We start from the raw sequence: 27,055 nt of genomic DNA, 5'->3' as shown, positions 1-27,055 counted from the left end.
AACATTACTTTTCCCTAAAATGTATTTCCTCAGCAGCTTTACCCTTGTTACATTGCATCTAGGGGAAAAAAGGCTGCAGGGAGATCCTGAGCATGCAAATCGCTCCTAGGTAATGAAAAACTGAACTCTCTTTCTCTTTAGCCATTGCGCTGCAGTTCTCAAAGAGGGACTAATTAGAAAACATGTATTACTTATGTCTGTCATATCGCATTGTAAATACTATAATAATTTACCTCTTTGCTTGCTTGTAAGGTTAATTTGAATTCACTTTCACAGAAAATATGCAATACCTATTAACATTAATTACAACTTCAACTTCACCACATAAAACATTTTAACAGTAGGATAATAATATCTAACATTTCCCAAAAAGAAACAACAAAAAAATAATTCCATTAAATCTGTATGAGAAATTTAGATCACTTCACAAGACAGTTATCTATACTGGAAGTATTATGGGGTCAAAAACTTCTGTGAACATTTTTTAAGATCTTTAATGTCTCTGAATTATTAGAACCCTTGAAGTTATTTCCATTTTATAGATGTTTCCTTAGCATACCATTAGCACAGCATTTCCTAAATTTATGTATCTAGAAACCAGCTTAGAAGTAGTAAAGGAAACACCTTAAAAAAACATCCAAGTTACCTCTTTACAATTCTCGAAACTGAAAGTCAGCCTGTTTACCAGAAGTGAATTTACATTATCACCTCTTAGATACAGAAAACTATGTTACAGTGTTTTGAATTTTGTTTTCAGAAAATCATATTCAAACTAAGTAAAGTCCAGATATTAATTAGCTAGTTGCTTCAGATTAAACTGCAGAAGTATGCAAATCCCTAGAATTGGTATTTTACCTGATGGCATGTGTCACTTGAGAGAGAACAGCAACAGGATGATGCATCCTGTTTCTCTGAAATTTAATGGAGCTAAGATACTTTATATGAGGAAATGAATATTTTTTACATAGTTTGAAGAAAAAAGATATATCAGATAAATTAATTTCATTACAAAATTGAGTATGTTTGGCTATATGATAAATGGATTTTTTCCTCAATATAAACTGACTCTGGAAGAAGCACAATTTCCAAACTTCTTTTCAGCATGATGCTTATGGTTATTAGATGAAAAATCTACATATATTCAAGGCAAAGATTTAGTACAAGATGCTGTTTAAGGAGAAAAAAAAAAGTGTGATGTCTTGGGGAAATCTGATAGTGATACATAGCTTTTTTCTTGCATGACAGAAGGCAAAAATTCTTCAAAACTACAAATTCATTGTTTCGAAAAAGGTTGATAAATGGGCAAAATTTCCAACAATAATTTTGGGGCTGCCATCAAAGAAAATCAACCCATTTAACAAAGAGAAGCACAGAAATAGAACCGAAGAAAACATTCACACTGCTAAAACCACTTCACAGGCCTCATCATTACAGTCAGAATGACAAATGCCAACAGTAAACTCTGGACGAATCATAGAATGGTTTGGGTTGGAAGATCATCTAGTTCCACCCCTACTCCCATGGGCAGGGACACCTTCCCCTACATCAGGTTGCTCAAAGCCTCACCCAACCTGGCCTTGAACACTTCCAGGGATGCGGCAGTCACAACTTCTCTGGGCAACCTGTTCCAGTGCCTCACCACCCTCAGAGTGAAGAATTTCTTCCTTAGATCTAATCAAAATCTCCCCTCTTTCAGTTTAAAGCCATTGCCCCTTGTCCTATCACTACATGACCTTGCAAAAAGTTCCTCTCTAGCCTTCTTGTAGGCCCCCTGGAAGGCTGTTAGAAGGTCTCCCCAGAGCCTTCTCTTCTCCAGGCTGAACAACCCCAACTCTCTCAGGCTGTTTTCACAGGAAAGGTGCTCCAGCGCTCAGATCATCTTCAATGGTAAGGTACGTCAGCAGAAATGTACCTTCAACATGAAGGGACCTAGTGACCTAGAGTATCTAACATCCTCCACCTAAGGTATGCCCAGCAGAACCATTGGGAGCAGTCTCTGGTGGCTGTCCCAGAATAACCTTCTCAAGCTGCTGGGCAGGAGAGCGGGGCAGGGCAGGAGACACATGAGGCAAGGGGCCAGCCAGCTCTCCTACCTCTGAGCTTGGTGGCCTCTGAACCACCCTCTGTGAAGCAGATATAGACAAAACCAGACAAAACCTCTTCATTCTTATTCCTAAACGTTTAAGTAGGCTCCATGCGTGCACTGCACTGGGACTTCAGGTCAGTCTTTTCTACTTGCATGCAACACTTTCCTTGATTATTCAAGGTCAAGCAAATTCAAACCTATCAAATTGATCTAGCAAACATGTTTCCATCTAGCTGGAACCACCGCTGTACCCTTGTTATCTTTCAGATGTGAATAATGTCCTTTTTGTGCCTATTCTGCTGGGCACAGAATTAAGTAGCACAAACTGCAGTCTAGTGTGATACACGTTATCACAGATTATTATTCTTATTTCTTGGAGCTCCCTGACTGTTTCAGTAATTCAATTAACTTCATATATTCTCTATTATTGAATGTCACACTTTGTCACCCAGATATTTAGATATTTAGTGTATTTCCCAGTTAATTTTCCTTCTTGTTTTCCACAGATTTTCTCATTTATTATCAGTGTTAACATCGGTTTCAGTACATCTTAGATAACTAATTCAAGCACAGTCACACGATTTTATACATTGTTACTCAGTTCAATAGCACCTTGGAACTTTACAGCTTAAATTCAGATAAGAACTATAAACAGAAATAATTGAGTTTACCATAAAAACATCGCCACTCTGAACCAGGCCTAACAGTTTAACAATTCACATGTTTATATAAAGTAGCTCTGAAAGGAAAATGTCTTCTGTTACAAAAAGGACAAAAGGACTTAAGATAAATTGCAGTGATGACTCTAGTAATCAGCACCGAGCTGATTTTAAAAAGTGATTATTAATGGAATGGTTATAATTATTTAATTGAATCTAGCTTTGATAGAAATATTTGATATACATTTTATGTATATTCGATATACATACATGTTAGATTTTTTTTTTCCTGGAAAACATTTGCTTTTTGCAAAAGAATATTTAACTCATTGATGTAACAGTAACACTCAAAGACTTTGTGTTACACTTAGTATTTTTTGTGGCTTTTTTTAACGAAAAACATAATTTTCTGCTATTAAAAATTCCTTTTATTTCAATAAACTCCAATAATTAATGAATATTCAGAGACAAAATAGACTAATTATTTTATTTTTTTCTTTCAGGAGTCATTTTTTCTCTTTCAGATTAATTGTAAAATTATAAAGTACTTTATCAGCCTTTTACTATTTATTTAACCTCTGCTTTCTAGATATATGACTAGCAACAGAAGCTTACACAAAAACTAAGAAAATGGCTGACAACAGAAAGTACCTATTGACAGATAAAGACAGCCAGCACCAGTCTACTTTCAGATGTTTATATTGCAGCCATCATCACAATATGTGAACGCAGTATTTTTGTTAACCACAGTATTACATTTAAGAATAACCTAAATCACTAATAGAGATACTCAAGATGGAAAACTAAATTAGAAAAGCATCAAAACCAAAATAAATTAAGAGAGCTTGAATTGAATGAAAAAGAAAAATGACAGCAACAGAAATCCTTTCTGAGAGTCTGCATATCATTGACTAAAGAAGAAAATACTAGAAATCACATCAACCCACATCTGTATTCAAAGTCATTAAATTACTTTTAACTCATCAGCAAAATAGTTTGATAAAAATAGAAATGAAAGAAGAGATGTTTTCTACATTACCATGTGTATAGAGCTCAAATCTAGAATTCTGAATTTATCTAGCTACATTTGTAAGTCTTATAATTGAACTTTAAATCTTGTATTTATAGAAATCAGAACTGCAGCATCAGCAATTTATTCCACAAACCTTCTATATTAAAAATACAATGAAATACTTGATTGAAAATATAAATGCTACCAGCACTATGGGCCAGAGAGATTCTCTGCACCATTGAGTAGCAAAATTCCCTACAAATCACAAATGAGCATCATTGATTAGGTAACTTGAGTGCTCACAGGCTGTTGAGAGTGACCGGACCTGCCCTTCCAGACCAGACAGCAGGTTTATCTATCAAGTTTCTTGTTCAAAGATTTGATAACTGACTAGTCTGTAAGAAAACACAAAAGCCATGGAACAGGCAATAAATAAATAGTTTCCTCATATGGAAAATTCTGTGTTAGCCTAATTGGTGCTTGGTTTATTTCTTGAAGCAAAGAGCTTATTGGTGTGGAAGTGGGAACAGGAAGACAAAGGGACCTCATAAAATTATGCACAGCTATTCCCTTTTATAAGCCTGTCAAATTCTACTGGTTAGGCCCTTAGTTTTACAGGTATTTTATAAAAACAAATTGCATGGAATATTTGTGTGCAGTATTATCTGCGTTTATTTTTGCCTTCTCAATTATTCTTCAGCGTAGCTCCATTCTAATTATTTCATCTTTCCAAGTTTTATACAGATATCCAAAATTTTAAAATTTAATCTGATATGTGAAAAAGTATACAAAACAGATTTCCAATTTCTGTGTTGTTTTGAGGGAATACGGATATCTAACCTAGCTTCTATTTGTATTCAATATTTTGAATATTTCTGATTACATTCTTAACAACAGAAGTCATAAGACACAATTATAGGATCAAAGAGGTACACTCATAATTATTATAAATTATCAAATTATTACTGAGCATATAATGATCTTCCCAGAACTCCCAAACACTAAGCTTAAATTTTCAAAAACAATTGCCAATTTGAAACCAATATAAATCAACAACAGCTTATATATCGTAAGAATATCAAAGGTTTCATCATCCCTTTAGCTTGGATGTTTGTTCAACTTCCCCTCCACATGAGTTTCAAGAAGAAAAGTGACAAGTGTTTCTGCCAGCAATCCTTGCTGCCCTGTGTACTGCTCTGGTTTGATTTCTAAGGAGGAGACAAGGGTGTTCCCAAAACACCATTAAATCAAATGTTACAATCAACAACACAGGTCAAAGGACACCACATGTAGCTGTACCAAGCACACAACTACTTATTGCACGTTTCAGAGGAAAAGGCACTTCTTGGACACTTTTGCACATTGCAACAAGACTGAGAGTTAAGGAGATCTGCTCCTATGTATTCAAAATCAACCTCTTCCACCTCCAGTGTTACAGCTCTTACCTTTTGCACATTCTGTCACACAGGTAACCCATAAGGTGGTACTCGATTCATTGCTGAATCAAAGTGTCTTAGTTTGAAGAACTGCAGCTTTTCAGTGTCTGCATGCTCCAAGGGAATTCCAGCTGCACCTACACTACTGGGATAAACTGAGCGCATGCTTGACTCCTCTTTTCCACAGATTAATTTGTCTTGGCCTTGCTAACAGGTTAGAAGATTGCAAAGCAGCATGCTAGCATGCCTAATACTACTAATCTCCTACACCAAACACAGCATTATGCTCATATCTAAAACATGACCTGTAGTTAGTGATTAACAGGAACTGCAGCATCACATACCATCTGATGATGTAGAAAGTTTCAGTCTTATATCAATATGAATTATTAAAGGCGGAGCTGAAAAATCCTCTTTGGTGATCTGTATCATTCTCTATTTGCGTATTCTTTTCTACATTTGGCTAAATAATCTTGTCATCAGTTCTGCAAAAATTTCAGGTTTTATCTGGTCTTTTACCTCTTTTACCCCAAGTTTGTTCCTTGTTGCTCTAATACATTGTGTTCCTAATTACTACACTACTGACTATTACAACTTGCTATATTATACAACTGGATTTCTCTCCCTTTTTTTAGGTCATTATTTTCTCCTAATAAAAGAAATAAAAAGAGCCTCATGATACTTTGCAGTTTAAATGTGTGTCAGCTAGTTACCAGTCTCTGTTTTACCCTTGTTCCCAAAGAAAACAATCATTTTTCACTCTTTTAACTCCTACATAAATCCAGCCTTTTTTAGCTTGGCATTCAATGCTTTTAGTTACTCAGACCCTTTAGTAGTGGCTAACATGGCCTCAGCTGATGGAGTTCTCTCTTGATTCCACATCGATTTCACATCAATTGCAAACACTTCTAGGGCTCCACACACAAGAAGTATCTTCTCTCTTTTTTCTCAGTACCAACAAAGCATTTCAACTCTCCTGAGTCGATCCACTGGGCACATTCCAGTCATGAGGGCAAGGAGAGAGGAATGGCCCGATTCCTCGTTCCTTTTATCCTTTGTTTGTCAGCAGGGATTCCTGAATCTGAGCAGTGGTGAGAATGGCCAGGAGAAGGAGTTACTGACCAAGCACAGCACTATCAATTTGTTTGCCAAGAGAGCTAACAGCAGCAGCATCAAGCAAGCAGCAAGGCGGAGAGGTTCAGAGAGGTTTTGAGAGGCAGGTTGGGAATTGACTTTAAAAGCCAGTTCAACCAAACGTGAACAAAGCGAATCTAGCATGCTGCTCGCTCAGCTTCTGCGGGCTCCCATCTTGGCCCTTCCCTCTTCACCCTGAATCTTGCTTGAACACTAAGATTTGGGAAGCTTGGTTTTTATGCAAAACAATAAACTAGTCCTCGAAAGACTCTCGACGAGAATTACAGAAATTAGGCTAGTGTTGCAGGGCCACATTATGCTAAATGGCTATTTTTGACTATGGTGGAACAGTCTTGTGCTACTGTGCTTTTTTTCTGTATTACCAGAACTCAGGTTTTCCTGCATGTCAGCTTCTACCTGCACTGCAATTCAGACTTTAGTATATATCCTAGTTTTTTATATATAAAAATATATATTTAACTATATCTATTATAAAAATATATATTTTATATATATAAAAAATATATCCTACTTATATATATATCCTATTTATCGTATATATAGGATATATATATCCTATACAAGTCTACTAGCACTCAATATTCAGAAATAAATAGTTGTTCCAATATCAGAAATATTTTTACTTAATCCTTAATACCCACATTGGTTTTCCTCTCACGTTTCCTTAGTTGTAAATATGTTTATATGAAAATCAAATATATTGCTTGCTTTCCTTATGTCTGTGATGAAACCGTATTTAAGCAACTTCTGCATTTAAGGAAATAACTCCTTTACATGATATATTACCTGCCAAACTCATGTATACAAAATATTATGGAAGCAGAATACCTGGTTTTCAAAAAATACTGAGGCATGTATATGAATAATAAAAATACAGTCTACGGTTTTATCATTCATGTGAAAAATATAAGGAAAAATCAATTTCATATTTCGGCAGCTTCTAAGAATATAGATGTCTGGAAGTAAACTTTTCCCATGAACTTCTTAATTTGTAACTACACACCTTGGAAGTGCTTCTAAAGCCTCTAGTACTGTCTTTCAGAGGTAGAACAAAACTAGAAAGGTATAATACAGGATGCCTATTTTAATATTTAATATAACTTCTACTGGTTTAGCTTTTGCTTTCTCAGCAATGAAGGATTATTTTCTTAACTCAGTGTAGTTGTGAAGGACATACAGTTGCTGTTGACTTCCATTTAAAGAAAGAAATAGAAGAGAAAGGTAAAAGAAGATTCCATGTGCTAGCTTTCCTGAATGTCACTTAAATGCTTACTTAATGACATTTTTCTCAGGCATGGCACGCTTCACTGCTTGCTTGTGCCACTTGATACATTTAAAAAATCAAAGTCACTGTATAGTATACAGAGTATGAGATTTCAGTCAGCATTCCACGTGCATGTTTCAGTTCATGATTCCAGAAGAATTTTTGTAGAAACCAGGCAGATAAATTGTACTTACTCATTTTCTGTCTCTAGATAATATAAGCACTTAATTAAGGAGAACTGAAGCAGTGATAGTAGAAAAGTGAAGACAGAGCTCTCATATGGCTTATGAGAGTTATGGTTCTCATATGGCTTTAAAACTACACAATTTAGAGAATGCATTTCAAACTAATACGTATATGTGAATATTCAGTGTCTAGTTCCACAAGTTCATTGATGGAATAAATAACTCATTTTCAAATACTGAAACTACACTTTGGCAGAAGAGTAAATTAACTGTTTATTTCTGGAGACAATTTGTTTGATGTGTGCAATAAATAAATCACCATATTCATAAAATAATTCCATTTGTCATTTTCCTCTTTAATACATTCCAATAAAACTGAAGGTAAAATTTTAATAAAAAAGATAAAAGATGTAGAGTGAGGCCCAATAATATGATGTAGGTGAAATGGAAAAACAAGGGTAGGAAATGTTTCTTTAGGTAATTATATGCTATCCTGCTCCATCACATGAGAGCTCATTTATTCTCTTTACTCCATACCAGTCCTAATTCTGACTCAAACTTCTGTCAAGCATTGAGGGAGCAGGAAAATTAGCAGAATAAGTCTAGATATACATACAATACATGAAGTCATTTTTTTGTGGTACATACAATCATAACACTTACGAGAATGTCTGCGCACAGTATTATGCTCATCTCCAAAAGGTAACACCTTTCAAAGCCAACAATATAGACACACATGAAAATAATTTTGCCATAAGCGTCAACATAAAAGAAGCATCTAAACATGACAGTATACCAAGTCTCTCCCACATGTCAATAAAAATTCCTATGCCTTCTGCAGTAAAAACTACATTTGTAAAATACCCAAATAATCATGCAGCACATCTACAGAGTTTTTAAATATTTTAAGCCATTTTCAGGGTTTTCTTTTTGTTTTGTCAATTTTAATTACTTTCATTAATAGAGTTTTCCATTTTGTCATGGGCATCCTCTATTTTCCCACATTGAAACATACATGCTAGAAATTATATCAAGTATACTAGTCTACATTATCTGCAAAACTAATAATACTTAATAAATTTGATTATTTCTTTGTCTTTGAATATTAAATGGCTCAATTTACAGTAACTTTGCCAGTCCTTGGAGAAAGGAACTATATCCTGGAAATAAAAGTCTAAAACAGACTTCTCTTCCTCAGCCAGCTTTTATAGGTCAGAAGTCTCGTGTTTTCCACTTACAATCTGACCTCAATTAATGAAGTCTTTTAGAGGACACTAAATTATTTTTGTATAATAGAAGTTTAAATTGAAAATATCTTGATTATTTTAATTAACACACTGTATAAGATATGACCCTGTTCCAGATAGCAGGAAATTTTGGATAGTATATTTGAGGCTATACTACGATGTAATGATTCAGATTTTTGGCAAATTGCCACAGCTGGAGTGGAAGCTTTTGTTAATGTATAAAATACTTTCTCAAGAGCTAAACTGCCACTATTAAAATAAGTAACATAACATCTTCCAGTTTTCAATAGCTCAAGATAATCCTGTGTTCAACTATATGAAAGCCACGAACAGGTTTCAACAGCTCTCATTCCATCTGCCACTCAATAGACCTCTTTTTTTCCTTCTCTTTGAGTTTTTAAATCATGGCCCTCTTGTTCATTCCATCGGATAATTACACTGTCACTTTTATTTGCTTTAACATATCCTTCTTAAATTTTAATAGTCAAGAACAGTCTGTGTTAAGGGTTTTGCTGCATGTTTCCAATAATTTTATTATAGACACACAGAAACTTTTACTGAAGAAACAACCTTTCACTCATCTATTACTTTCTAAAATGATATTGGATATTTCAGTTTAGCATATTTTGTTGCTTTTCAAAACAAAACTCCCTTGCCTTAGAATGATAATCTTGTTCCAGCCTGGAATCTGATCCTGCTACCTGTTTGTACTTGCTCATTTTCATTTGGCGATCCCTCTCTTCTACATCCATTGCACCTGTTAAGTTAAAAAAAAAAAAAAGAAAATAAATACACAAGCAGTCCTCAATTCCAAGTTTAAAGCTATGCTCATGGAAGTTTTAACAGAAAGAGATGAAATCTGATTTAGTTAAATTACAGAGTATATAATTTTAGTTTCTGAATTACAATTTTACAAAAACCAAAAATTGTTAAGAGGAGGAAAATAGTAGATAAATAAGTATTTCGGCAGAATCTTAATAAGTCTTGTATCATCTACACAATTCAAATGAAACAAACTTTGTGGAAGAAATGAATGTAAATGGAACACAATGCTTCCACAGAATAGAATTTACTATTTCAAAGATATTCAAGACAAACTGAATCTTTCATTTAAATAAAAAAGGAATGCAAAGACAACCTGCTTATTTTGGGTGGAGATACTGGTTCTGCATTTGTTCTAGCATGATATACCAAATTACTAATCAACAACCATGGGCTAGCAGACCTTCTGTTTACCACTTGAGCATATTCCCAGTACGCTCAAAACAATTTAAAGACATCTAAAGGAATGTTAAAGAGCCACCCAGTGGCATCACCGTATCATATTGTAATGACATACAACTTCAAGAACGATCTCAGTATTCACTCTTCTTGGACCAAATACATGATTAGTCTCAGTTAGGGATGAGTTCTTACTATATGACTCGGGCAGCAGCTGGTTTCAACCAACTGGTACTCTAACACCACAATTTTTACTATGTGGAATAATAAAGAAGTTAAAAGCCAAAGCTGAGATGGAAGAGTAAGAAATAGAAAAACGAGAGGAAGACAACCGTAAAGAATTAAAAAAATAGATTTTCAAACAAAATATAGTTATCTGTTACATACACACAGGTTTAATTCTCTTCCACTTTAACATTGTATAAATCAATAGTAATTCATTATCCACTGAATGCTATAAAGTTTTCATTTTGACTGACATTCGTCTTAAACTTCCCATAATTTCAACACAAAGTTATCTAGGATTAAAATTTCAGAATCCTACTAGTCATAAATTGAAGTTTCTGTACAGTATATATATTAAACAATCTGGACTTAGTTTATGGAACTGAGGTGGGAATATTAGATTTCAGTGTAGAATATAAACCTGATTTAAACTCTAAACCTCAGTTCTAAGTTGTAAGCTAATAGCAAAGTGAGGCTTTGTACAGGGTCTCTGCAGTACAGAGTCTCTGAGCTTTGCATTTTCTTTCTTGACAACAGTAATGGTAGTAGCTCATGCTCTGAGACCTGCCAGCTATATGCTGTGGCATTTTGTAGGAAATCTGGAAGGAAGGGGATGAAAGGAAGAGGGAATGCAATAAGGCATAACTGTACTGTCATCTATAAATCTGCTGGCTTCTGATTTTTGTATTCAAACTCTCCATTTTTACTCCCAACAAACAACATGAATGAAAAGACTCCGTCAAAATTTAAAAAGAAATTAAAATCAAGAAAAATGAATGAAAAACAGGAAACGGTGCTTTATGTGGAGAAACAAAATGAAAAAGACAGCAGCAAATTAAAATTCCTAAAATAAAATACAGCTGGTTTTTCCTATCACAATTTTCCTCAATCATTATAGGCCCCACAGCAATATTTGCCAATTTATCATTAACATGCAGTGACGCTCTTAAGGATCTAGTTTTAAAAGCTCTAAAGATATATTTTTTTCTTTTGAAAACAAAGAATTTAAACTGGAAAATTATATTTTTCTTGTTTCAATGACAGAAGTAACACGTAAGCGGTTTTGAAGTAAAATATTTTAACTCTTGCTCAAAGAAAGAAATCTTCTTTTCCTGAAATTATAACATTCTGCAAATCCACTTGTCATTCTTCAGTAACGTAACAGAGATCTTTTTCACCAAAAGGGAAATTTTGTCTATTTTTCTTATGAAATCATCACATATCTTCTTTGACCCTAGGCATTCTGCTAAATTTCAGGAAATTACAAGAAGTGATGAAATAACATCTCTTGAGAATAAATTAGAAATTTCACCATTATTTGTGAAATTATTCTTATCTATGATCAGCTGGCAAAATGAAAGTTAGGTTTCCACAAATCCAATTGCCGATGATCTGCAAAACCAAGCACTCTGAAATATGCCGTTGAAAAAGGGAGTGTAACACATAAGCCCCTGGTGTGAGTCCTCTGTAGCAAAATAAGCAAAATTGGAGACTCATTTTAGTTCCAAGACATAAACAAAATTTAGGAAAAAAGAAATCAATTTCCATAAAATGCTATTAAAAGAAAATCTAACTTGCTACATATATTTGAAACTGCCTTTAACAAGTGAGTGAATTCAGCTACATGCAAAAAGAGGGAATCCTGAGGGCAGTGGAAAGTTCATAAAGCAGAAGATCAGCTTTGGTTCTACTGTGCATGGAACTGACATGCAGAAAGAGTGTGCAGGGTTACTGGGTGCCGCAGGCTAATCTCAGTGTAACTTAAGCCAGATGCAGCCGTGATCTGGATGGGAGTAGGGAAGGTTGAGAGAGTGTCATGTCACATTCATGTGGTCCAGTGTGCACACATGTTGCACTAAGTAGTAGAAATGCAGGGCTATCATAACCTTCACTTCTGCTGGCAAATCTATACTTAGCTGAAACCTACGTGTGGGGATTTTGCAGGAGCAGAAAGTACTTCCAGAGAGTTCAGTAACTGTCCAGGTGCATTAGGAAGCTTCAGCTCCTAACATCATTTTGGTAACCAAGGTTGAATGTCAGTCCTATACTAAGGACTCCACCGTAATCAGGAAGTGTATACGGAGTGTGCGTAGACAAATCAGAACTAACTCGAATCTAGCTATCAGTTATCAATAGCGGTGAAAATGCAGGAGCATAAGCTTTCACACGGGTAGCATAAGGTTGACTGAGCCTTGTGTTATTCAGGTCTTTAGATAGAGCCCAGCACAACACATTTTCAGGACTATAGAGTCTGACACTAGAAAAATTAAAGCTGCTTCTGATGTACTTTCATGTACTGCCACGATATACCAAAGTGTATGCAACCAAATTTTGGCCAAGAAAAAGTGAGTTCATTTGTACATTTTTGCCTTAACTTCCTTCCAGAATTTTGCTTCTAGACAGTGGCTGCGCCTGCAACAGAAATATCCAACGAGACACTCAAACTTCAGCCATAGCAACATAAAAAATTAAGACAGATTGATGGAAGAACACAGCCTGGTGTTGCTCACCAAACACAACTGGGATCGTTACATTGTAGGCAACATCTCAGAGTTTTGCTTATTTTGAACATATCTCTAATGTTAAAAACCCCATGGCCTGAAGGCGTTTTCATCAGCACAAGGAAATTCCTGGCTGACATAGAGCCAGTTGCTGATCCAATACCAGCAATCCTCCATATTTTTAGAGGCGAGTGGGCTGAGGGAAAGCAGCACAACTACAGTGTAAACAGTCCTGGAATGCTAGAGCAAGGCTCTCAAGTACTGTGCACAGCAACCCAGAAATCTGCCCTCGGATTCACAAGGACTGCAGTAAGAGACTAATTTGTGCCAGAGCTTAGCACTAGTGACTAAATTAAGCCTTAGGCCACATGAATTGTACTTTAACCTTTGTTTTTATCTATGAAAATGTAACTGGTACATAAGGAAGTATAAGTAAAACTTTACAGGATATTCTGTAACAAAAGATAAGGAAATTTCTCAAGACACAGACAAAAAGGGTGCCTGGAGGCTGCGGGAGCAAATCAGAAGAGAAGATCCTAGATGCTGGGAAAAGGATTGGATCAGCAGAAGTGCCATCAGGAAATCAAGTGACCTACAGATACTGTAAGACCCAGTAACAAGTGACAGGCGAGGTCCCTCTTCGGAGGCACCCAGCTTGAGCTGTAACTACTATTGCATATTATGTATAGTAGAAGAAGGAACTCTGACTCTTTTATTAAAGCAGAACATAGGGACAAGCCCTGTTGAGGTGGCATCTGCATAATTCCTACAATGGTGTAGGTGGCGGCTGTATAATTCTTACAACGGAACTCAGGGTAAGCACTAGAATCACTGCTCCATCTTCTAATGCAAACCATTATTTTCATGTTTTAACTTGAAATAAGATAAGATTCAGCTACTTCACAATTTTAGCTTTCCTCACAACTGAAAAAGAAATGTTTGTTTCATGCTAAAAATTTTAAGGGGCTGTAACCAGTGATGTGGTTACTACCTAACTTTTCCTGACCTCAACTGCTTAGAGAGTCACATTTTTACAAAGAGATAAGCAATTATTCAATTCATCCTGGAGCTAAAGACTGTTATTTGCTCTTCAAGTCAAATATTGGTTACTCTCTAGAGTAAGACTCTTCAGCTGATAGCCTGTGGTCCACACCAGAGACAAAAGGGACAACAAAATGACCTCATCACCAAGCTTAACCTAAAGCAAACCTTCCTGTTTAAAAAAAAAAAAAAAAAAAAAAAAAAAAAAAAAGCAGCTGGGAGCTGTGATCTTTCATTCTTTTTTCATTGCCTTTTCCAGTGGGAAGTACTAAACTATCCTAGCTACTATAGATGTTGGTGATGGTAATGTGTTTGGAGAAAAGAGTTTGCTGTACAGTGGGACTTCTGGGGCATGGAGTAAAAGGGAAATTTGGAGTATGGAAGTAGAGTGGAATTTCTCTTAAAATATTAGGACAGATTTAGTTTTGGACAGGCATAGACAAGAGAGATAAAAAATTTTAGAGCCAGAGTAGCTCAGGCATGGGGGAAAACTAGTGACGAGGAGACTACAGAAACACTGAGATACTGGAAGACAGAAACCAGTAACAGAGAGGAAAAAGGCAGTGTGCACGTAAACATACCCTGTGCCTAGAGCGGAGAAGACAGAACAGAAGCCTCAAGGTGTATGAGATCTGATTTTGATGTCTTTCTTCCCATTTCTCACCCTAATATGACTCCCTTAAAAAATCAAAGGAAAAACATTTGGGAAAGCCCATTTCCTAGTGTCTAATTTGAAATCCCCAAAATACATCAAAACTGTGATCCAACTCTATGGCACACATTTGCTTAAACATAATAGATAAAGAACTTAAGGGCAAACACATGAAAATATTTTGAATAAGTCACCCTACCTGTATCCCCATTCTCTGGATCTGCTTTCTTTTCTTCTATGAACAAATGAAAGCAATATGTAAAACAAAAAGAGGAGGAGAGAGAAAATGCAGAAATAATAATAAAAGTAATATAAATCATGCATTAAAAAGGAAAAATGAATAAAATCCATCAAATTAATTTAAATTGATGAATTTAGTCAACCAACCAAGTATGGTGCTCTACGTCCTAAGGCCTATTCGCTTCATGCTAGTGTATACATTTGTGCACTCTTATTGAAGACTTACTGGAGGGAACCCATGGGTATTCTGTGCACTTCCAGAATCATTCACATACTCAATGCAAAAGGCAGCAAGGCAGGTGCCACACATAGTTACTTTACAGTTTTCTTGAATAGGATGATACAAAAATAAAAGTAAAAAATTTGCTTATGCTCTATGTTTTATGCAGTGTACACACAATATGCAGTCTAACGGTTCAGGCACAAAAATTGAACATGTCAGAATAGTCTTCAATAATTACTTTAAATCTTCGTTGGTTTAATCAATTCTCATAGCATCTACAGGTTAAAAGGTTTAATAATTATATTACTGTAGCTTGTCTTAGAGTCAAAAAATGATGAAGAACAAAAGACACTAACAGCAATACTCAGAACTCAGTTCATGCACATAAATCCAGCTAACTGATGCCAGCAAATATTCTGAATGCATATCAAAGGTTGTAAGTGGCTCAGGGCATTCCTCTGTCACAAAGAAATGAAAATACATTGGATCCCTATCAAATAGTTTGGCAGCCCATAAATACTGCACTCTGAAATCCAAGTTTGGTAATTAATGTGAAATAATTTTAAGTCAAATGAAATTTACTTTAATTAGAAATACATTAACTTTTAAACAGACTCTCTGTTTCTTTTTTTTTACTGGAAGCCAAAATGTTATTAAAGTCAATTAAAACAATCCCATGGATATGGAGCAACAACCCTCAAGCTACAAACCAAAAATAGCACGTATTATTAGAATTCAATATTTTTTCAGAATTATTGGTTATTGAGGGTTGCTTATAAAATTAAAATCTACTTTATAGTACACAGACTGAAGAGGGAAACTGAGCTGTTATATTTTAAGGAAATACTATTTTGTGGATGGGTATCAAAGCAGAGGATGAAGTCATACTTAAAGAGAAGTCATACTTAAAGAGAAGTCACACTGGGGCAAGGCAGAAGTGTAAGACAGAAAAATGTGCTCCTGCAGAAAACATAAATAGTGTGCCACATATTGATAGGATCTGGCATCCCATCCTATGTGAGATCAAGGTTGTTCTTCTGCTGGCAACTCCTAGTGGAACTGTTAGGCAAATTAATGGCTAACAGATATGGCAAGTCATAAGCCTACACTTTCGGAAATCGGTGGATACCAAATGTGTTCTTGAAACCTCTTCCATTCCCGAACCTTTCCTGCCCCATATTGTACACAGTTTATACATAAGCCCTTTTGCATTCTTCTTTGGCCTTTAGGTTGCCTAGCCTGTATTATCTATGTGGGTTGTGGATACTGCTAGGAGAACAGCAGAAAGGAAGAGATAGTTGTGTTTGCTTTTCAAGCTTTCTTTTTTTTTTTTTCTTTAAATTGCTGCCATCAATATAAAAGCTACAAATACAACGTCTTCTACTTCCTTGTTACTTTCTAAATCAGAAAGCAATTTGATAGTAGATTTGACATAATACAAAATGGATGAAAGTGAAGTAAGAGTCATTAAAATACCCTTGAGTTTGAGCTCCGACAGAATGATGACATTTCGAACTTATTTCATATGCACGGTGAAAAGAAATCTTTACTTTGCCAGAAAGATCATCTTAATACAGAAATCTAATACTATATAGGATAATTCATTTTTTAAGATGCCTAGAAGTCCATTCGTCCATATGTGTGGATGTCTTTCAACCATGAGTCTTTAAAAACTGTCAAAATAAGAGAAACTTGAAACCTGTCCAACTTTCACTTGTTCTTGCTCCATTTTCAAAAAGTATATAGAAAAATATATCCAAATTGACTTACAGAAAAGAATACCATAGTATTAACAAGCATGAAATTCTATTAGATTCTTGAATTTTGAAAATGTAATTGAAGTGCTGTGACATTTATTACAAATCTCTACAATGAATAAGTTCTTTAGATTTTTACAAGAAAGGTCAGCACAGTGGATCCTACTCTCCAAATTGAAGTTTCAGTTGTATTGTGAAGAGATGTCTGTAGAAGTACTAGAAGGAACAAAAGATTGAGTTGAGAAAGATATCACTAGAGTGGGAAACAGCAGAACTGAACAATATAGGTATTGTCCATTGGCCAAATAAAACAATGCTAACTTCTCAACAGCAAAGATCTTCATGGCAGCTATGGGCCTAGTCATCACCTCTTAAAAGAATTCAGAATGTTGATAGTAAAGTAATAATGCTCTTGGTTCCCCCAGTTATTAGGTGCTCAAACTGAAAAAGCTATAGTCTTGAAAATGCTGAAAAGGCTGAAAACCAATAAATCACTATGAGATTATTTTTAAATGTCTCAAGCTGAATAATATAAAATGACAGTCACCAGTCATTTCTGTATTTCTAATTATATGATCTGTTCAATATCATCACATTAGTCAATATTTTTCTATATCTCTTGAAATAACCCTGGTTTACAAAGTGAAAAGCATACACTGTATCCTGTGGTGTAATTATCTCAATTTAAGAACCAAAGTTTTTCAGAAATAAACAATTTGGAGAAAAAAATCAATGCTTTCATGACGGAGACATTTCTGCACATTACAGAAAATATGTTTTCAGCTTAACCAGAATACAGATATATCAAAGCATATTGATGAAATATAGAGATGAACTATAGGAATAGAGAGATTGAAATGCTGAAGGATCCTCTCAAAACCTTCTTCCACCATCACAGTTGACATTGCTATTATAATGACCACTGACATTTCATAAAATAGTAGAAACAGCCCTGTTCCACTGGTCCCACAAGGATCTATTCTTTCTCACAGGTACTAATACATCTAACAGATGTGTAATCATCTAACATGTATATGGAAGATAAAATGAACAGAAAAGTATTCTAATTAAGTGATTCATACAAGAGTGGACTTCAAAAGAACTAAAACTGATGTAAAATGGCCTTGATCAGCTATATTTTCTTGGAAATGTCTTAACTCCAAGAGCTCTGCTGTTCTGATGAGAACATGGATGTGCCATGGCCAAAGCATTCTGGCAGGCTTCATTCGCCCTGCACCAAGAAGTCCCATGGAGCAGGGACCTCAAGTCCCTTGGAGCAGAACATGACCATGTCTGTACACGTCCAAATAGCGTAGCAGTTCCACAGAAGAAGCAGGATAACAGACTTCTCCCTAGCCATGGATACTGATGGCAGTGTTGAACAATTACTTAAAAAATGATGGCTTCAGAAATTAGAACTTCAGAAATTAGTTCTGAATTTTGTCATTCTGACTGTCTACAGCGTGAAAAATGTAACTGCCTAACTGCTATGGGTCTAGCAAAACATCAGGTGATTTGTGATATAAATGGCTGCTGAACTTCGCTCCAGGGCTTTATTTCCAATGTGTGGCAAATATAAAAAACTTATTGTTGTAGCAAGCAAGTCCTTTCCAAGAAGTCTGTGATCCATGTCACAATCTGAATGAAAAGAATATGGCTGACACTTACAGAAATGTGGAACAAGAGAAAAAACAAAAGGTTGTTTAAGTGTTTTTATATTATTCTTTAAATGAGACTGAAGTGTCAATTACTGTCCTTAAAAGGGAAGGCTAGAACGAAGATAATTTCAGTTAGCCAGCTTCCCAGTGGGGGAGCATCCCTTTGCATTCCTGTTTTCTATTTGAGAATTGCTTGATGGTTTTGTTGGGTTTTTCTTCTTGGCTTCAAACTTGACACACTAAACAAAGACAGAAACCCCAGGCACATTTCTCACCAATTAAACAAATTTTTATCGCAATGCTTAAACCATGTTAATAATGTTACTTTGGATTACTTGGAGAATACATGGCACTGCTTAGTAAAAGAATTGAATAGGACGGTGTGGTGATCTAGGCTAGAAAGTTGAAGAATCTCTAGAATCACAAGTTCATAAACTGACAGGGTCAGCTTAGGTCTTCATCACGAGGGTTAGATTAGTGTAGTTGGTAAAGGATAAACGTCTTTTGAAGCAAGCTTGGAAGATCTATTTCGCATGTTCATTAAAGTAATGATTAGGGTTTTTAATGGTGTGTGGATTCTTTTCCGAAGCGATTTTTGCAAGGTGTTCTGCGATGTTTGTCCTTGCTGCATCATACAAAGGTGTATGTACATTTTGGTGGCCTTCGAAAAATACTGAGCACCCACACGGAAAAAGGAAGGAAGAAAGAAAGAAGCAGTAAGATGAACATTAGCTAAAACTTCACTTCTCCAAAGAATTATGGCACATCCTCCCTATATGAAGAATATGCCATAGGATTCTGCAAATATAAAAGAAAAATATCTGAGGGGTCAGTGGGCCCTTACATTCTGTACTCATAAAAATCCATTCAGATCAGCCATGCTATCAACTCTGCATTGTCTTCATGAAAGCCTGAGCACAGTCTTATTGTTAAGCTCTCCAACGTCCTGTTTGCCAAGCATGCAAGTTCCTCAGAGTTCCCACCACTGGTATATTCCACAGGATAACCACAGAATATTTCACATTCTGACATATCCACTTCAAAACACAGTCACAAACACTTGATGATAACTATGCCTCTGCTTCCAGAAAACCAAATAGCTATTAATAAAGGTTCTTTGGCCATCCTAAGAATGCAAGACATCTTCATTAGCATCTCAATAACCAGAAATATGGTCAAAGATGTAACCAAAGAACACAAAAAAACAGTGATGTATGCACCTGCATGTAAGACTCAGAGGAATTACAAATTCAATGAGTAAACCATTACTGATAAAAAATATATCTTTCATGCTATTCTGTCTTTTGCGCAATTATGCTTTCATTTTTAATTATATAATCTGATATTTTTATTATTTGTCCTTCAGCGGACTGAAGATCAGCCTTTATTTTTGTGGTTGAGTACCCATGGCTATTTTAGAGGTTGGATTCTGAGGCCTTTAGTTTTGGATTTTAATGCTAAGAAAAAATAAGGACAAGGAGCCTCCCAACCATCTAATATGATACATCTCTTAGCAGGTTAAGTACCTTTAAACTGAACTTGTAGTTTACCTATCCCTTTGTTTTCTGTTGACTAAAATACAGAGTTAGACTCTTCAAATGTCTCAGTCACAGTCTAAGGCATCAGATTTTAAACATGCCTGTCAAACTAAATATCAGAGAACCCTTCAGAGATGCACAAGTCATTTAATCGTATTTGTGCTAAAATGTTACAAATTCCATGCAGAAATTTCTTTTGAACATAAGAAAGACAAAAACAAAACAAAGCACCAGCCTGCTCTTTAAAGGAAAGTGAGTCCTGAATACTGACTATAACAGTAATTCGAAAATAGAGGGGTGTCATGTTCAGTCTATAAAAGGTAAGTTTATCACAGTAGATTCACTCTTGGCAGGCTTGAAAAACCTCTCATGGTACTGTAAGATAAGAACAAATCCAAATAACTATGCTCCTTGTCTTCTGCTGCAGTTGATCTCAAACACTCTCAATCATACAAATATTTTGCCCTTGCTTTCTCCAACAGTTTATTTGCCAAACCCTTCTACTGTTTGGTCTTCCACTGTCCAGGGCTACGAGCTCTTCTACCCATTTTTAACAGGGTTTTTAGTTTTTGTAGGCTTCGCCAACAGCAATAATGTTATTACAAAGAAACATCATTTTCTATAAAAATTATAAAACAGAAAAAATCATATTTCAAAGCCCTTGTCTGTTTGAATTTCATTCTCAAAGTTAGGAAAAACTCTAATCAATCCTTCATGCACTCTTAACATGAGAGTTTTGCTCCAGATGTTGCAGAAAAGAGCTGGAATCTATTTCCCTGACTTTCATGGCTCTTTAGAAATGGAGCTGTCCCCACTAATCCACCTTCTAGCTTCCATCTGCCTGCTTAGAAAGTAGCAATGATGGGGCATCGCTACTGCATCCTTTCGCGTCCTGGGATGAACCTTGAATTAATTAGCCAGTACTACTTCTGCTACATGTATACTGATTGACTGCCTTTAAACTGACATGGATCAGCCTTTCCATAGTTTTGGTGATGAGTTTTTGGGTATAGTTACTTGAGTCAGCTCACATCTAGACCTAGATTAATTTTACAAGTCTGACGAATGTTTTCTGTTTCTCGTATGTTTGAAGACTATAGTAAGTTTCACTCGCAATTGTAAAGTAAATGCTACAATGTTGGCATAATGGTAACTGGTTGGTCTGAACCATCTTACTGACAAAAAGAAACATGTCTGCTTCATCACTAAGGTTCTTTGGACAGACAGGGGCTTACTTCCATGGCTTGTACTGAATACATAGGGAGGTGAACAGACGTATGTCTCCCTAACAGTTTTCACAATACTTAAATTCCATGAAACATATTAAATTATTTCCAAAATACGATTTTAGAAACAAAACATGAAATTTGCATTGCAAAGCTGCTTCTTCACGCAAAGAAAACAGGTTTTAGTCGTTAAGGATGCTCTCTAGCTGTACTGCTATGAGATAACAAAATTTATATTAAAATATTATTGCTTTTTAGCTTTCTGAACTTGCTTTTATGCTTGAAATATACGGCATAAGCTTTGCATGCACTCTCATAGGACTTTTCAATTTAAAATAATCTAGATATTTTTCAGGGAATAAAATTTCATTTTTGCAATCAAAGATTATAATATTCAGGAATGGCAATATTTTTCTTTCAATACAATATTCACATATTCAGACATTGAGCTTTCACAATACCTCTTGGTCTAATAAAACCTAAAATCAATAGCTAATCCTTAAATTCTCTTGAATGCTTGGTAGCATGGTAAACACTGTGACAGCATTTCCTAATGAAACCTGGAAATGGATAATCCTAGTTCCACACGTTTTCAAGCAAATTCTAAAACAATGGGAAAACATGTCCTTCTAAAGGCATAGTTTTGAAATGTCACTCTTGCTTTTAGCTGTGCATACAGTTGCCCAAAGTGTCTTGTACTGATATGTATGTATGCTATTTTGTTATTGAGGCAAAACTTTGAAGAGTATTCATTTCAAATGTACATCTGAAAACATGTTGCCATGCATAAAACAAATTGCTCCTGAGTGTAAGGGCAATAATAATAACTTCTGCAACTGCACTGCTCATCACGCTTTTGCATATCTGTGCTAGATGGTTAAATTTATCAGTGTCTAATCTATTTACTTAACACTGTTGGTAACATTAACAGTGTTTTGCAAAAGTGCATGTGAATTACAAACTCCAAAAAAGTTAATAATACACAGATACTGTCTTCTCACATATGTTCAAGAAACATAAGTCATGAAAATATGTGTTTTTCTGAGACACTAGATATCGTTTTAAGGTCTGATTTCTTTCAACCCCAAGAAACAAATGGACTGATTCAATATTTTGATTCAATGCATTGATTCTTTCAATAACTCAGAGGAAGGTTCTTGAATAAAAAGGTCCACAAGTTTCCTTTTCTTTTATCATGAACAAATAGGAAACTGGCCACCCAATCCTCTAATTTCATTTTTGTAATGAAAGAGATTCAACCACAGCAAGTAACATTTGCAAGACGCCATAAAGATAATCTCTGACTGTTGGGGATTAGGGCAAGAGGAGTACTAACGGTAAAACTGAGTTCTGAAGGAGCTAGTCGCAGTAGAGAAAAGACAAAAATGTCTGACAAAATATCACCAAAGTTTAATGGACCAGTCAATGTACCCAAAAACTGATTCAGATTTTAGAAGCTCAATGGCATCCAAGTGGCTTCTCCATTTCATTGAGATAACAGCAGAGAAATAGAAAATTAATTAGAGCTTTGACAGAATAATCATAGAATTTAAATTTTATAGATGAATTTAATTAACTTGAATATGGGAAATTTTGTTGTTGTTCTGATATACCACAACTGAACAAACAGGGAAGTGTGAACAACTACTGCATTTTCAGAGATAGGATGCCTTGCTAGATATTAATTCTCTGTCAGTAATAGAAAATACATGGAAAATGGAATAAAATGGCAGACTAAACTAAAAATGAAAGATGAAACGAAAGTAAAGCGTAATATGAAAGAAGAGCCATGAACAGTACAGCTAAGTTAGAGTTCCTTAAACGTTTTGACTACTCTCTTGTTATCATAACCTTAAGCTTTACACTTTCTAGCATGAGAGAATAGGTTTTGATCACTAACAACTCTATTTCTAGTCAAAATAGTTTTTATTCAATGAAGTTAAGTTTGGTATTCCAGTGCATGAAATTTAACTTACTAAAATCAGTCAGTTCTCAAATTATATCCTTCCCAGGGTGAATAATAACTAGTTATATCAGAGTTTCCATAATTTTTGTAGCTGTTTTCAAATGCAAAGATAAAAAAAAATTATAGGTTGTTTTCCTATGTTAGTTGGAAGCTTATAGGCTAATTTACAGATAATGGAGACAGGAAATAAATACCGATACGACAGAAATTGAATCACTTTAAAGTCTTAATGTATAGCACGTCATCAGTTACCTTTTAAGACTTACTTTTTGTAGAGTATATAGTCTATAGGTAATAAAAATTACATAAGCAAATTAAACATAAATTCATACAGTTTGTCAATATTTAAATCTATTGAGAGGGAAGAGAGTGAAAAGTATGTGAGGCGAGCTGTGATAAAATCTATAGGAAAGGTAAAATGAAAAAAATAACACAGAGAAAAGCAGTAGAAGAGACAGACCTGAGTTTCTTCTCCTTGATGATTCCGCTTCTTCTGTGATCACATCGTGTAATGGACAGACATAGACAAAGGAGATGGGCGTGAGAGGATGTATTCAGAAGGTTAAAACTGACACTGAGGGAAAGGGCCAAAAATTGTTTTAGAGAGAAGTCTGCAGAGCAGAGTTAGTAAATGGTGGAAAAAAATAACACAGACACCAGAAGGAGAAAGAAAGCTGAGGAAGAAGTGGTTAAACTACTGTTTTTGAAAAAGAACAGTAAAGACAGGGTTAGTATAGGAGCTGAGGAAATAACAAAAGTTAAAACTGACAGCAAAGCCAATCCTTGCAATGAAGCTGAAGAAAAAACTGGATAGTAAAAGGTACGTTAACTAGCATAAACGCTTCTGTTCATGACTGTTCAACTTTTTGGAATGTTATCTACTTGAATGCAAGTATTAATTTTCTCTTTAAAGTATTGAACATTCAGTTTAACATCACCAATGGGAAATGTATTATTATATTTTTCAGTTATTAAATTATTGTAATTTATGCTGAACCAAACTTCACACATCCAAACCAGAAAATAAAAAGGAAACATTTTTGTTCAAAAGGATATACAAGCTCAGGAATTTCAGAATCCACATAACACACTCTGGAAAGGACTGCATTATTGTAACACTGCCAAAGGCAATATTATCAAGACCGAAATACAGAATGTAAGGAAAGAGAAAGTATAGCTATTAACTCTCATGGTCAATTCAGCAGATACTTTTTCAGAACCAAACGCTACTCTCATCTCACAGAAGTCTACGTTGCTGCAAATACATGCAAGTTAAATGCCCAAGCAACCAGCTCATTACTTACTTCACATTCAAAAACACACTGCCATTTTAGACATGGAGAACATCTGAGGGACAGTGTCATTCTCTGTACTGAAAATCTATTTGCAGCAAAAGAATGGGAGGACTTCATCTTGAAAAGTAATAATAACTACAAAGAACAGTAAAGCTACTATCATTAGCAAAACAAATGCATTCTCCAAAAAGAATCAGAAATAATAATAAAAATAATATATCTATAGCTCTGATCCAATTTCAGCTTGAAGTTTCTTAAGGAGTCACAAAACATTGCTCATAATTCATTAATACTACATATGTTAGATTAAGAATTCCAGAAAAGTTCATACACAGCAAAAATATGCTATAATTTTATCCACATTTTACAGTCAATATCAAGATACTATTGAAAACTGCAATAGAGAATAAACAATATAAATTAATAAAATTAAATGAAAGACAACACTAAATTTCATCTGCTAACCACTGTGTCCTATAGTTAAACAATTTTATTCTGTAGCTGGCAGACTGTAGTTTTCATCTACTATTGAATGCCAAGACTGTACCAAAACTTTGTTGTAAATATAAGCAGCTCGTAACATATATATTTAGAATGCATTTTTAGGCAACTAAGTTTGCTTACAGAATGAACTCAGGTAAATGCTGTATATGAGATATGTAATACGAAAGCATAACAGCTGACAGTTTTGACAAAGCATGCAATGTATTTATATGTTGAAAAAAAAAGAATGGCATATAAATATCTTTTTATCTAGGCAAGTACAATGAAATACAAATAAGCGAATACAAAGATCTATAGCGTACTATAGATCTTGTACATAGCTTGTATTAATATACTGTAGCTATAATCACTATAACCGTTAAATAAATAAATCATTATTACCAACACCAAAACCCCAGCTAAAGTACTTAAAAATTTGTGGAAATGTTTTCTATTATATATCTATAGCACTGAAGTGAGCACTCCTACCATGTCAAAAACAGTCATTAAAAAGTTTCTATCATGACTCTTTTGTTCTTCATTTATTATTTTTTATATCCATAAGAAAACATAGCTTTGAGACATATACTGCATTAAGATAAATCCTTCTCAATAAATTTTCAAAGGATGTTTGGAATCACATTGTTTCCAAATTAGGAATACGCATAGTATGGTAATGCAAGGCATTCCAGTAGCGTCTGTGGGGCTCAGCATGGAAACAATTGAATACCAGGGAAGCTCCCTTTGAAGATTTTAGAATTAAATGACCAATATTTGGCTGCGTATCAGTCACAAGCACCAATATTTTTTAAAAATTGCATTTTTAAAAGTCCTTATTCAAAGCCTGTGTTATAGAAAAAAATTATTTACATATCAAAGTGGCAAATAAAAATAATTTTTAAATCACGAGTATTTTTCAGTTTTAAGTTTTAACTGACCAAATATTTTAGAAGAATGACACTAAGAGAAGCCAGAGAGAAAAATAAAAGATAATAGGTATCTTCTCTACTGTGGATATATGTTCAGATGATATCTCATCTCTTGAGATACATGATTTGAAATATTTTTGTATAAATTGTTGCAAATATTAATGAATTAGTAGAAGTTGCGACGTAGCAATGCACAAACTTCTTTCAACTAACAATGATAAGAAAGAAGTACTAATAGACCAACTAATTTAGACACAATAGCACTTACATGAACCAATCTCCTCCTGATTAATAAACCATGCCGCAAATCTCAAACTAGAGTTTGAAAATTCTCTGACTCTGTAGCTTGTAATCCACTAAAACAGATCTTTGATGACAGAAATGCAACAAAATAATGGAATAAAATTATACTAAATTTACATCATGTCAATAGTCAGTCTTCATTTACATAGTTATTGCTTTGTTGCGGAACTAGTATTTATTTGGATCAATTGTTCATCTTGACATAGGAGAGTGGTGTGTACAAGGGTGTTATACGCAGATTTAGAAACAAACGAGAGTCTCAATGAACAAACTTTTCAGGTAAATGAAAACCAGATATTGTCTTGCAAGTCTGAATAAAACAAAATAAGCACTGTTTCATCATGCTTCAATACAGAACTTCCCATTGCAAGTACTGTCGCTTATTAAAGAGAAGTATTTAGGAACTTAGTGTTTAAAAAACATACTTGAAACCTTACACAGCAAACATGTCCATCTGAAATTCTAAAAGCAGCATAGGGAAAAGAGATGTAAGTTAATTATTCTTTTTTTCCCTCAAGGTTTTCCTTAATTTCAGTTTTCTCTTCTCCTTAAAAACAAAAGTCTTTCACTGCATACACGGTCTCAGAAATTTCTGAGACTTCCACATTTGGAAAGCCTCATTTCTGTACATTCTTCCCAAAATAAGCACAATCAAATAGGCACAATCTTAACACATTGAGGAGACTTCAAGATAGAAATGTTCTATGAAGTCTCTATGTTCCATAAATATATGTCATTAGACTGGATGTAATT

At 34.8% G+C, this 27,055-nt stretch overlaps 1 protein-coding gene across 1 annotated transcript in view; it reads right to left on the bottom strand.

The window, feature by feature from the left end:
• RIMS2 (regulating synaptic membrane exocytosis 2) overlaps positions 1-27,055 on the bottom strand; it is a 504,339-nt gene that overhangs the window by 82,702 nt on the left and 394,582 nt on the right. The window contains exon 21 of the mRNA XM_086609332.1: positions 9,726-9,801. Within this exon, the coding sequence (XP_086465458.1) occupies positions 9,726-9,801 (76 nt within the window). The remainder of the gene's footprint in view (positions 1-9,725; positions 9,802-27,055) is intronic.

Source organism: Tauraco erythrolophus, chromosome 3 (assembly GCF_009769465.1).
Source record: "Tauraco erythrolophus isolate bTauEry1 chromosome 3, bTauEry1.pri, whole genome shotgun sequence".
Lineage (NCBI taxonomy): Eukaryota > Metazoa > Chordata > Aves > Musophagiformes > Musophagidae > Tauraco > Tauraco erythrolophus.
This window is presented reverse-complemented; position numbering and strand designations above follow the sequence as displayed.